The sequence below is a fragment of the Malaya genurostris genome, chromosome 2 (genome assembly GCF_030247185.1).
Source record: "Malaya genurostris strain Urasoe2022 chromosome 2, Malgen_1.1, whole genome shotgun sequence".
Classification (NCBI taxonomy): domain Eukaryota; kingdom Metazoa; phylum Arthropoda; class Insecta; order Diptera; family Culicidae; genus Malaya; species Malaya genurostris.
Genome location: NC_080571.1, coordinates 235299288 through 235312145, shown reverse-complemented (window position 1 = coordinate 235312145; position 12858 = coordinate 235299288). Strand labels below are relative to the sequence as shown.

The following is a 12858-nucleotide window of genomic DNA, read 5'->3' as shown; positions in this document are numbered from 1 at the left end:
GAGAATAGAGAATAGAGAATAGAGAATAGAGAATAGAGAATAGAGAATAGAGAATAGAGAATAGAGAATAGAGAATAGAGAATAGAGAATAGAGAATAGAGAATAGAGAATAGAGAATAGAGAATAGAGAATAGAGAATAGAGAATAGAGAATAGAGAATAGAGAATAGAGAATAGAGAATAGAGAGTAGAGAATAGAGAATAGAGAATAGAGAATAGAGAATAGAGAATAGAGAATAGAGAATAGAGAATAGAGAATAGAGAATAGAGAATAGAGAATAGAGAATAGAGAATAGAGAATAGAGAATAGAGAATAGAGAATAGAGAATAGAGAATAGAGAATAGAGAATAGAGAATAGAGAATAGAGAATAGAGAATAGAGAATAGAGAATAGAGAATAGAGAATAGAGAATAGAGAATAGAGAATAGAGAATAGAGAATAGAGAATAGAGAATAGAGAATAGAGAATAGAGAATAGAGAATAGAGAATAGAGAATAGAGAATAGAGAATAGAGAATAGAGAATAGAGAATAGAGAATAGAGAATAGAGAATAGAGAATAGAGAATAGAGAATAGAGAATAGAGAATAGAGAATAGAGAATAGAGAATAGAGAATAGAGAATAGAGAATAGAGAATAGAGAATAGAGAATAGAGAATAGAGAATAGAGAATAGAGAATAGAGAATAGAGAATAGAGAATAGAGAATAGAGAATAGAGAACAGAAATAAATTTGAATTTTAAATTGAAAGAGGAATGGAAAATAGAGAGTTCCCTTTCCGAATGTACGATATTCGAAATAATTTCACTATGTGTGTTTGTTTACTCTATCCCAAACCCCACCGTCTGGCAGCAATTTACAGAAAAAATATGTTTCTCTGTGTTCTGTTTGAACATGCAATACACTTTAGTCCAGGATTCAGGGAGGTGTTGATCGAATTCCGATGACCCATTTCGTATACAGAGCAAATCATGTTCCTTGGTCACAGTTCCATCGACCAGCCCCGCCTAAATGAAATGTTTGCATCAAATGGATTTAAACATTTCAGAAAGACTTCCGATCCCTTGCAAAAGGCAACCAATCGACGCGTGTGTAGGTTTATGTTCTTTGGTTTTGTAGAAATAATTTACATTTTCCAATCTTACCAATATTCGAGTTTGCATTCAATGTTTCATTTCTTACTGTATCGAAACCATTCAAACCTTCAGAACCAGAAAATTACAAATTATGTAAGGATCATATGGAATATGCTAACTTATGAATTGCAAGGAATGCTGAAAACCGTGTTCATGAAATCAAGTTGACAATTTAAAGTCACATTAGGGGTACTAATAAACTTCAGCAATAGTCAGGGCGAAATACTTTACCTATTTGAAAGATTTTCAATAATTTTCGCGTTTCAAATGAATTATTACATACAAACCAATTCGCACCCTCTCATTTTGCTACTAACGCAGAAGCCGATAGCACCCAGTCGACGCCGTTATGTTGGCCAAATGTCAGGCATGAGATAGAAACTTGTGAGCGCTTACCTTTTGACGACCAGATCAATAATGTCAGGCGTAATTGATTTGTGATGATTTTTAGTAACCGATAACGTTTCCAACCCGATTGTTATAATCCCCAGAGCTAGAGACAAGTTCTACGTCTTCAAACTTAGATATCCATCGCCGTAACTTTTCGTTTCTTCGGCTTCCCCATGCTAGAACAAAATATGGGTACGAAGATCTTTTTGCCAAGAAGCCAAAAGAAGAAGAGGTTTTATCCCTATTCGAGGTCAAGTTTGCCAGAAACTAACTTCACCGGGCTTTTTCATACTCCAAATAAACAATAGACATGAAACAATAAACAATAATCCAAAATGTCCTATAGTAGGAATCGATTTCTCAAGCAAAAATTTTGTATGTAAGAATTTTTGTATCACAAAATCAAATTCAAGATGACCAAACGTTCCTATTCTGTTAGTGCATTTAATTCGCCAAAGTGAAATCCTCAATGTCCATCATGTCAATTATACCAAGCATTAACTTTCTGTTTGTTACTTGGTCATTCTTCATGTTGGACTGAAATACATTCTATTCTAGAATAGATAACTCGTGGTTTGATACCTCCTACTATTAACCGCAGACCAATCAAATGAATCGATGGACAAATGATTACACGAACACAAACAACGTACCGAGAATGTTTATGTTTCGTGCGGCCGTGGATCGATATCCGACTTCTGTCCGACTAATGTCAGTCTGATATTGACTCGCTGCGACGAATTAACTATTGCGGTGCTTTATAAGCTTCTGTTGATGACGGCGATTCATTATGATTGATTTTCACCCTTTACTTTTGAAATTGATTGATTGAAAAATCAAGTTTGACTACTGAACCATAACGAAAACATACATTACAAATCCACTGCCTGCTTTCGTTGCAATCAATGACGTATTTTTTCCTATAGTAAGACAATCTAGACTACTTTTTGGAATCGTGTATCGGTTTTATAACTTCTGCGCAAAAAATAGAACACCTCCTTCCACAAGTACTCCTTAGAATCGAAATGCTCGACAGAATTGACGAGGGTACTTTCAGAGCGTAAAATCGATTGCTTGTTGTGCAGTTTTTTGGCAATTCAATTCCTTGTTCGTTTTTTTACCCATACTCTAACATACACAGTTCATTCACCATTTTTTTTCGAGTCTGTAGCTTTGCTCGAATTTTAAATAACAGGGAGATTGCACGGAAAATCATTACTTGCTTTTCGTATTTGAGAAAATTCTCAACTGAAATACCATCAGTTCCGAAAGTAGCCAACATTATTAATAGGTTTCCAGTATTTGAAATATTCTCTCTAGTAAAACGACCTGAAATGTGTTTGCGTTCTACATTACGAATGAAATATACGTAAGCTGTCATATCACCTTCGTATAATATTCTTCCACTTCAGTGGTTCACACGCGGTATGTGCCCTCCTACCCCTCTCCAACCGTCCATTCAGCTTCAGTTGGATCAATACGGTTGTAAAGCAAATCGCACTCCATTTCCTCCGTACGAATGTAATACTTTTGACACATGCATTCTTTCACGCTGCCCGATTTCATGTTGATCAACGCTAAAATAACGCGCGAAAGTTATTGGGTCAACCGGAACCAGTGCCGTTCTGATTGGTATCTGGATTGCGAACGACCGCTCGACCACTGAAATGGGTCGTGATACGATTTCATTTACTTTCAACAGGTTCGCAGTCGCGGGCACGTGTTCCTGCTGCATCATAATAAAGTGCGGACGGTGACTTTTCTTTGGAAAATTGCAAACTTCCAAGCAACCGCTATCTTGATCGGCCTCCTAGCTCGCAGCAGGCAATAGGCAGATACAGACGTTGAATGCTTGGCTCGATGCTCCGAACACCGGATGGTCAGTCTTGGTCGGACCGCTGCTACGAGCCCTGCTCATGGGGTTGCGTTCCAAGTATTACTACAGACGCAACAGGAGTGATTTGCTGAAATGTGATGAGGTAAATCGGGTGATAGGCTGTTTTTCGTTTTTTCGGTGATGTGGCCCACTGTTGGAGCAAATAAGTAAAAAATCATGGATAAAAATGCTGTCGGAAAATCTTGTGATGAGTGGAAAAAGCATTGAAATCGTTCAGTTTTGGTGTGCTGCTTGTTGTGATGCTTATCGGATGCTGTGCAATTTGTACGAGGAATTTTTGATGCTCAATTAGTTGCAAGAAGTTGGAGACAGTGACCGTCGAAAAGGAATAAATTTTCATGTCATGCATTAATGGCAATTATTATTAGTTTAATAAGTTTGTTCTGTATGAGTGATAAAGCTATCTTGAATGAAAACGGTGCTTTTTTACAAACTAACATACTTTTTACTGGATACTTTTTAATAATACTCCGAGACCCGAAGAGCCGGGTATCATATACCGATCGATTCAGCTCGACAAACAGAGCAAATATCCGTGTATGTTGTCAACAAAGAGGTCGAGATCTCAGAGATGACTGAACCGATTTTGATCAAGCTAGTCGCAAATGAAAGGTGTTTTAAGATCGGAAATTTACTTTTTGAGCTATACAAAGTTTTATGTCAATAAAATACTGTAACGGTAATAGCTATTCAAAAAATAATAGATTGTTAAAATCCGTTCATTTTTAGCGGAGATATCGATATTTTTGTATAAATTACTTTCCCCCTTATTGCAGTGTAAAGTGGTCCCAATTACACCAGAACGCGTTTTTTGTTTGCGCTTTAGAGGTTAATTTTGGAAGCTAAATGCCGTCAGAAGAATTTTCGATTGGAATTGTCCCCTTCTCTTCATACAATTAAAATTTTCAGTAATCCACCAGAACGTGAGATTAAAGTTAAAATTTTCCTATATTGCGTCATAGAGAACTTATTCTTTCGGAGGAGTTGCAGACCACATTATTACAAGAAAACACGCCGAACACAAGCACTTTTAAAAATGGATTTATGTCATGAAATGAATTATTCAGTTTTGCAATGACTGACTGGAAACATTTATAGGAGAAGCCAAATGAATGAAAAACTTAACAGAAAAGATGATTTTTTTGGAAAAAGATACGCTCAGAGACAGGACTCGAACCTGCGTTCTTATGCATTCCGTGCATACGCGCTACCATTTCGCCACTCTGAATCTTGTTGTAGTCACTCTAGAACGCCAGTCAGACACAGTAGAACATACATCGAACATGGTCTAAATCCTGGCGGTCACCCGACCGATACCTTACATCCAAACATCTTCTCTGTCCATCAAACACTAGTCTTCTCGCTTTATACCTATTTCTCCGATCAAACATTGAGTAGGAGAGTGTATTTTATAATCGCTTGTCACCTTCTTCAATGGTGCCAGTCGCTGGCTGGACACCGCAATTGTTTTTAACGATTTATTAATTTTTAATTGGTTTGACGTAAAGCGCGTATGCACGGAATGCATAAAAACGCAGGTTCAAGTTCTGTCTCTGAGCGTACCTTTTTCCAACAAATCATCTTTTCTGTTAGTTTGGGTTGTGCATAAAAATTGTTTCGATCTTTTGTCCAATACAAAAATATAATTATTTCTAGAGTTTAGGTATATTTTTCAAAATTTTTAAGATTGTTAGTGAAATAAAATCTGAAACAAATTTCAGATCTTTTTTGTAAATTTTGTTTATAATAAATTTTTAACTAATAAAATAAAAATATATATGTCATATAATTTAAAAGTTTTGTTTTGATTTTGACAAAATTTTCCCAATAATAGAAATTCTCTGTATTTGTACCAAATTTCATGAGATTCTTTGAAAGGATATATAATTTTGTTCTTCAATATATTATTTGTGGTAATGATTCCATTACTTTGGAGCAGTAAAATATACATGTCATCGCTTTAATTCTTGAGTTGTATACAAACATGTTAACAAAAATGAAAAATTCATATATACATTTAACCGATTTTTAAGGTTTTCTTTTGATAATGCAAGAATGGTAGTTGGACAAAAATTGTAGCTGGTATCAATATATTCTATACGACGTTTATGCCAAAGAAAGGGGAATAGCAAAGCAGATAGGACATACTAGGCGCGTGAAAAAAACCTGGAACGGAAAAAATCAAATTTTCATTGGTTTTCCTTTACCAATCGCCTCCTACAAAGTTTTTGAATCAATCTGCTAACTTCACAAACTTTGAGAGTGTAAAATTTATTTAGCTTTATTGAAAAACAGCTGAGCTACGACAGCTCGAAGTTACCGTTCCAACTTTTTTTCAGGCTTGGTATTTGGAGTGTTAAGGTATCAAGTTTTTAAACAAACCTTTTATCGATTATATCTGATTATATTTATGTCTAATTTTATGCAATATGTTTTTGTTGTATCTCAATTGGTTTAAACGTTATATTTATTCCAATTGCCGTTAATGAGAAAAAAATAATTATAATTTCAATATAACGTTCGAAAATTGAAATATTTTAATCATAGTTTTAAAAATATATGAATAACATAATCTACAAATATTCTGATAAATTTAAATTTAAATTATTCCAAAATCCGTTTCATTAAATAATAAATATGTATTAATTTGCTTTGCAATTTTTGAGAAATCGATGTGGGTATCTTTTCGGATTCGCGTCTTACGGAACTGGATAAAGGACAATAATGGGGCAATAAAATTTTGGTTGCTCTCCTAACACATGGATCAATAAGTCCGGAGATTAACAATGGAAACAACATTTTTTTGCGAAAATTTTTTTATTCATCAACATAATCACCTTTTAGGGTGATACAATGGTACCAACGTTTTCCCATTTTTTCAATACCATGTTTATGAAAAAATTTATCTTTCGCTTCAAAATAAGCATCAGTTTCAGCCATGACCTCCTCATTTGAGCCAAATCTTTTTCCCTGGAGCATTTTTTTAAGATCAGCAAAGAGCCAGTAGTCACTGTGGGCTAAATCTGGCGAGTATGGGGGGTGGGGAAGCAGATCAAAGCCCAATTCGTTCAATTTCGTCATTGTTTTCATCGACTTGTGGCAGGGTGCATTGTCTTGATGAAAAAGGATTTTTTTTCTCTGCATGTGCGGTCGTTTTTTTGCGATTTCCTCCTTCAAACGCACCAGTAAGTCAATATAATAATCACTGTTGATCGATTTACCTTTTCCGAGGTAGTCAATGAAAATCACGCCATGCGTATCCCAAAAAAACTGACGCCATGACTTTGCCAGCTGACTGCTGCGTTTTCGGATGCTTCGGACGGCTTTCTCCAGCTGTGCGCCACTCAGATGACTGCCGCGTCGACTCTGGAGTGTAGTGATGTAGCCATGTTTCATCCATGGTCACGTAACGACGCAAGAAATCTTTTTTGTTGCGAGTAAATAGCGATAAACTGCTTTCTGAATCATTGACTCGTTGCTGTTTTTGTTCCATCGAAAGCAATCGCGGCACCCACTTGGAAAAAACCTTTTTCATGCTCAATTTTTCATGAAGGATAGTAAATACACTTCCATATGATATCTGTGTCATCTCAGCAATCTCACGGAGCTTCACTTTACGATCTTTCATTATAATTTATGTCACTTCACTCACATTTTCCGGTGTAACGGCTTCCACAGGTCTACCCGAGCGTTCCGCGTCATTTGTGTCGGTACGACCACGTTTAAACTCGGCGAACCCCAGTTGTTTTTGATGGACAAGAGTCCGGATAACATTTTTCAATCCATTGTTTCGCTTGCACGGTGTTTTTACCCATTAAAAACAATGTTTTATCAAAACACGAAACTCGGTTTTTTCCATTTTTTAAACAAGCTACAAAACGAATTTACTCCAACCTCGATAACTCAGCTGTTTCTGGTCGGATCGACTTTAAATTTTGACCCGTTTCAAGCAAAGGTTAGTACTCTAGAAAGACGTGGTTACTGGTTTACTACGAGCGCCATCTTTGCTTTAGTCTCGGGACTTATTGATCCATGTGTTATTGTCAGTGCAATTCTTTGGTTATAGCTCCTATTGTTTATCTGATATGAAAAAAAAAATTCAAAAGTGTTGAAAATGTGCACTGACTTGTACTCACGAAAAACATACTCCAATACACACACACATAGATCAACACAGTCGAAAAAAAAATCCTCGGTATAATTAAACAATTAACATATTTCAGTTTATAACTTTTTGTTTTAAAATTCTGGAAACTGTGATACTTTTGTGGATAGTCTGGTTTCAAGGATTTTTTTCAATTTTTTCTCGAAAAGTTCTCAGTTACACATTGGAAAAATAATTGAAAATAAGTGTTCAGGTGTAAACAGGATCGACCCAGTCGACGGCGGTGGCGGTAACGAGAGGTGGCGACTTTCGTGCCATGGCGCCCACAAAGCATCGGTACTTGTTTGTATGGAACTCGAGAGTTGTTTATTGTATTTAAAAGCTGATTTTGGACGCGTCAAAACTAGGCACCACGATAACATTGTACCGCGTCCTCGGATTGGGACACGAAGCCCAAAGGCAGGAGTTTGGGTTTTGTGCACCGTCGTCATTACGATTGCCATTTTATTGCAACGGTCTGGTAGCAATCCTGATTCAGTAGTCTCGCGTCCGCCGCCCGGACCGATTCCACGAATAAATTTTTCCTTCGATTCCAGAATTCAGGTCGAACTGAAAGCATGATATGAATATCCGTTTTTCAAAATTTGAATCTGTTTGCGTTGTTGGTGTGGAGTACGAAAAGTGATAGCTTTGGATACGGCCCTCGAGTCTAGTTCGGTGCGATTTTGGCTGTCTGGTGTGCTGGTAGTGGTGTTGCTGAGAACATACCAAAAAGTGTTTGTTTTGCTAGGAACCCCAAAGTGGTTCGAATTCCAATTCATTCGGTTCGTGATTATTGTGCACCTCGGAGCCTTCCCTTCCCACGACATTGATCCGAAAGGTTTCATGATAGGAATTCACTGTCATTGTGTACATAAATACCATCACAATCGGTTTTTTTGTTTTCGCCAAAATAAATCGGAACGAAATTGCGCGCCTCAGTAGTTTCAACATGACATTTGGTACGAAAGGACCATGTCTAACCTCTCCAAGCGTTTCCAGAATGTGCAATCGAAGTATGCGAAGTTTAATCCGGCAAAAGCGGCTGCGATCGCCGCAGCTGCGACCGCGTCCGGTGAATCCCCCAACGGGTCCTTCTCCGATGGCAGTTCGAAGGTATCGGGAATGGATTTGCATGCGTCAGTTCTAGCGGCGCAGTGCTCAGAGGTAAATGGTTCCGATTTGAAAATGTTGCCGTCTCGGAAAAACAGTTCCCTGGTGCCGGAAGGCGGAATCAGTGCCAGCAGACGTAATTCTGTTGTTGTCAAGAAGAGTCCGGTTCCGACGCGACGGGGTGGAACCGTGGCCTCCCCCAGTCGCAGTAACGGGTCCGAAGTTCACAAGCTAGCCACCAATTTTGTTGCTTTGAATAGACACAAAAAAAAGAAAAAGCAGAAAACCACTTGGATAACTATTGTACGGGATGTTTTTTTACAGAAAGGAAAAATACCACTACTGCTTGCTGTTGAGGCTGGTAATCAGTCTATGTGCAGGGAGTTACTTTCATCACAAACGGCGGATCAACTGAAGGTGAGTACAAAGCATTTGTTTATCTCCGATTTCCAGGTTGATGATTTTAACCTCTATGGTATGAATCCAAATATATCGACTGCTATCGAGTCCCGCAAAAAAAAAGTATTACGTAACGACAGCAACTGTTTGTATTGTGAGCTGCAAATATTTGCCGACAATTCTGATACGAATCGGTAATGCATGAATATGAAGAATATCCGAAGGGTGTGTTTGTGAGCATTCATTTTACCGAAATAGCTGTGATGGTTGTGGCAGACGTGCTAAGTCGTGGTGGTGTAGGAAAATGATAAACCGAGTCTACTCGAAACTAATGTTAACTCCGTCAAACAATGAAAGTTGAGCCAGTCAAAAGTTCTACAATCCTTTTGAAATTACAGTTGAGTGAGTGATCCAAGATAACAGTTCCATGATAATGTAATACTTATCAAAAGTTTGCTAAACTTTTTACATTTAAAATTCTAGCTTGTGGCTAGAACGAGTTTTTGCTTTTATATATGGCTGGATTTGGCGTTACAATTTTAAGAAGTGAAAAAAGAAATTTCATGATTTAGTAGAGAAGTGAATTTTGTCATTTAGAGTGTTATTAAAAAATAAGTAGCCTTACAATACCAAGCAACCAGCAGTTCCACAATTACTGAAAATATCTACTTTCTTGCCGCTTAAGAGTACGTGTGATACTTTGGCACCTCTTTTTTTTAAATAACTATTTATTGGAATATGAGTTGGGTCGTCAAATGGTGAGATAACTAAGTCCTCACAAGTCCCTATCTCATGCCTCCCCGAGCGTCTATGATGACATTTGGTCAATAGAACGGCGTCGACTGGGTGCTATCGCCTTCTGCGTTAGTAGCAGAATGAGAGGGTGCGAAATGGCTTGTAGGTTGAAGCCCATCCTAAAGTGCAATGTTTATCATAGTATATTACAACATATAATTCTGTTGTTTATTACATCATGTATTATTACTATTATTATTATTATTATAATTATTATTATTATTATAATTATTATTATTATTATTATTATTATTATTATTATTATTATTATTATTATTAGAAGAGCGTAACTTACACTGCGACATTAACTGTTATATTGTATCATAGCATATTATTTCACATATTATCGTCTTACACTATTTTATGTTATTATATACTATGTTGTATGGTATTAAACTGCATTGCATTATATCATATTATATTGTATTCTATTATAGTATGTTATATTGTATTGCATTATGTTGTATTATATTATATTATATTATATTATATTATATTATATTATATTATAGGCTTTATTATGAGTAGTACTACGTACCTCTGCGCAAAATATAAATTTGTTTTCCTTGTAAGTTATCATTTTTAAAGTAAATTTTAACTAAATATCAAGGTCGTCACAAGGTGAGCTTGGTCTTCACTGGTTCCTGTTTCATGCCTACACGTGTATCTGTGGTGACAATTGGTCGATGGAATGCGTTGATGGCAGAATGAGAGGATGAGAAATGACATATAAATTGAAGTAATGTAATATCATAGCATATTGCAACATATCATTTATTTCATTCTATTATTTAGTATATAATTCATTGTACTATATTATGTTGTTTTTTATTATTATTTTCATTATTACATTTATTGTTATTATTATTAATTTTTCATCAATAATAATAACATATATTATTTTTATAGATGTGGATATTATTATTGTTATTAGAAGAGAAATATTCTACTTCCTACAGTATTGCGAAGATAGAAGAGCATAACTGACACTCTACATTAACTGTTATTTTATATATTGATTTATAATATATTATATTGTATGACATTGTATTATATTATATTAAATTAAAATATATTATACTATATTATGTTATATTGTATTATTTTGTAGTTTTTAAGTTTTATTATTATTATTATTATTATTATTATTATTATTATTATTATTATTATTATTATTATTATTATTATTATTACTATTGTTACCATTATTATAATCTTTATCATTATCAGCTACATTTTCATTTCCATACTACACATTTCACTTACACATATATTATTAAATTGTATCATATTATATTACGTCATATTTTGTGGTATTATATAATATTACATTGTACTATATTATACTATATTATGGTACAATGTTTGGTATTGTTTTATATAGTATTGTAATGCATTTTTTTTAATACACAATTATAAGTGTATTAAATTGCATTGTGATGTATTACATTTTTATATTTTATGCATAATAATATTTTATTATATTCAGTGTCGTATAGTGACCAAACTATATTATAATATATTATGGTATATTTTACTATATTATGTCACATAACATTATGATACTATTATATTCATCATAAAATATTATAGTAGACTATAATACACTGTACCATACGATTTTGCACCGTTTTATACTATATTGTGTTTTATTGTATTATACTGCCGGAAATTATATTAAAGTGTATTATGTTACATTATATAATACTATGCTCAAGTACATTGTAAGGGAAGAGGGATGGGAGTGCATCAGGGTATCTTACAAGTGAATGACTGGATGAAGGAGTGAAATGTCAACCCGATTCACAGGGGAAAGCTGTGTGTTTTCCCCAGAAGGTCTGAAATGAGTAAGACGCACCCTTCTAACAAACAAACCATCAGGCAGGTTTAAGCTGGTACAGCGAATTCTTTTATTATATGGCCGGATGTTATTGCTGGAAGGCGCCGGGTCCTCAAAACCCATTTTGGCCTTCTTAACAGCAGTAATATGAAAGTTATCTGATAATCAAATTCGGATCTACTGTAAGTCTACCTGCATCCACTGGTAATGCCTTGAACTGATGGTGGCTTCACACATACATACATACATACATTTATTGGAATATGAGTTGAAATTAAATTCAGTTGAAATTAAATTGCTCAGCCACAAGTGGTGACTTTTCAGCCGTATTATATACATGATTTGGTTGTTACCATGAGGACATCATTTGCTTCCGCAATTCTGAGATTGTTGTGTAGGGAAAATTCTAAACCTACTTGTATTGTGTAATGGGGTAAAGGAACTTATATACTAACTTACTAACTAATGCAGAGAGCGAATCGATTCAATTAAAGATTGCATCGATTTTTGCCGAATTTGCTTATAATATTATGTGACATTACATCTAATGGTTCTATATTTGTGAGTCCAGGGAGGACGCTTCAAAATCATTTTCATTTTATTCTGAATCCTTTGGACCGTTTTCTTCCTGGTGGAACAACAACTTGACAAAATTGGTACTGCATAAAGCATGGCTGGTCTGAAAATTTGTTTATAAATTAAAAATTTGTTTTTAGACAGAGCTTAGAATTTCTGTTTATAAGAGGATATAAACATTTAATATATTTATTACACTTTGCCTGGATTTCTTCAATGTGATCCTTGAAAGTAAGTTTTTTGTCATACGTTAAACCTAAGTATTTAGCTTAATCAGACCATGTCAATTCCAAGCCATTCAATTTGAGAATGTAATTATTGTTTGGTTAAAGAAAAGAAGCTCTTGGCTTATGAGGAAAGATAATTAATTGCGTTTTTGCTGTGTTTGGTTTATTTTCCATTTTGACAGTTAATCACTTAAAAAAAATTAAACTTCTTTGTAGGCGACTGCAGATCACTCTTAGATTTCTACCTGTGGCTAACAGACTTGTGTCGTCACAGAATAGCGGGTAGATTTGGAAGATCAGAAGTGAAAATATTATACAAGAATGGAGCTACGCTCGAACCCTG

General features: G+C 35.1%; 1 protein-coding gene across 8 annotated transcripts in view; it reads left to right on the top strand.

The window, feature by feature from the left end:
* LOC131428201 (serine/threonine-protein phosphatase 6 regulatory ankyrin repeat subunit A) overlaps nt 1–12858 on the top strand; it is a 169908-nt gene that overhangs the window by 89134 nt on the left and 67916 nt on the right. For 6 of the 8 annotated variants that reach the window (XM_058591938.1, XM_058591945.1, XM_058591944.1 and 3 more), the window contains one exon: nt 9003–9095. In XM_058591938.1, coding sequence (XP_058447921.1) covers nt 9003–9095 — 93 coding nt within the window. Of the gene's footprint in view, nt 1–3370; nt 3504–8506; nt 8733–9002; nt 9096–12858 lie in introns of those variants that run through there. The other 2 variants (XM_058591941.1, XM_058591940.1) reach the window with 2 other exon arrangements.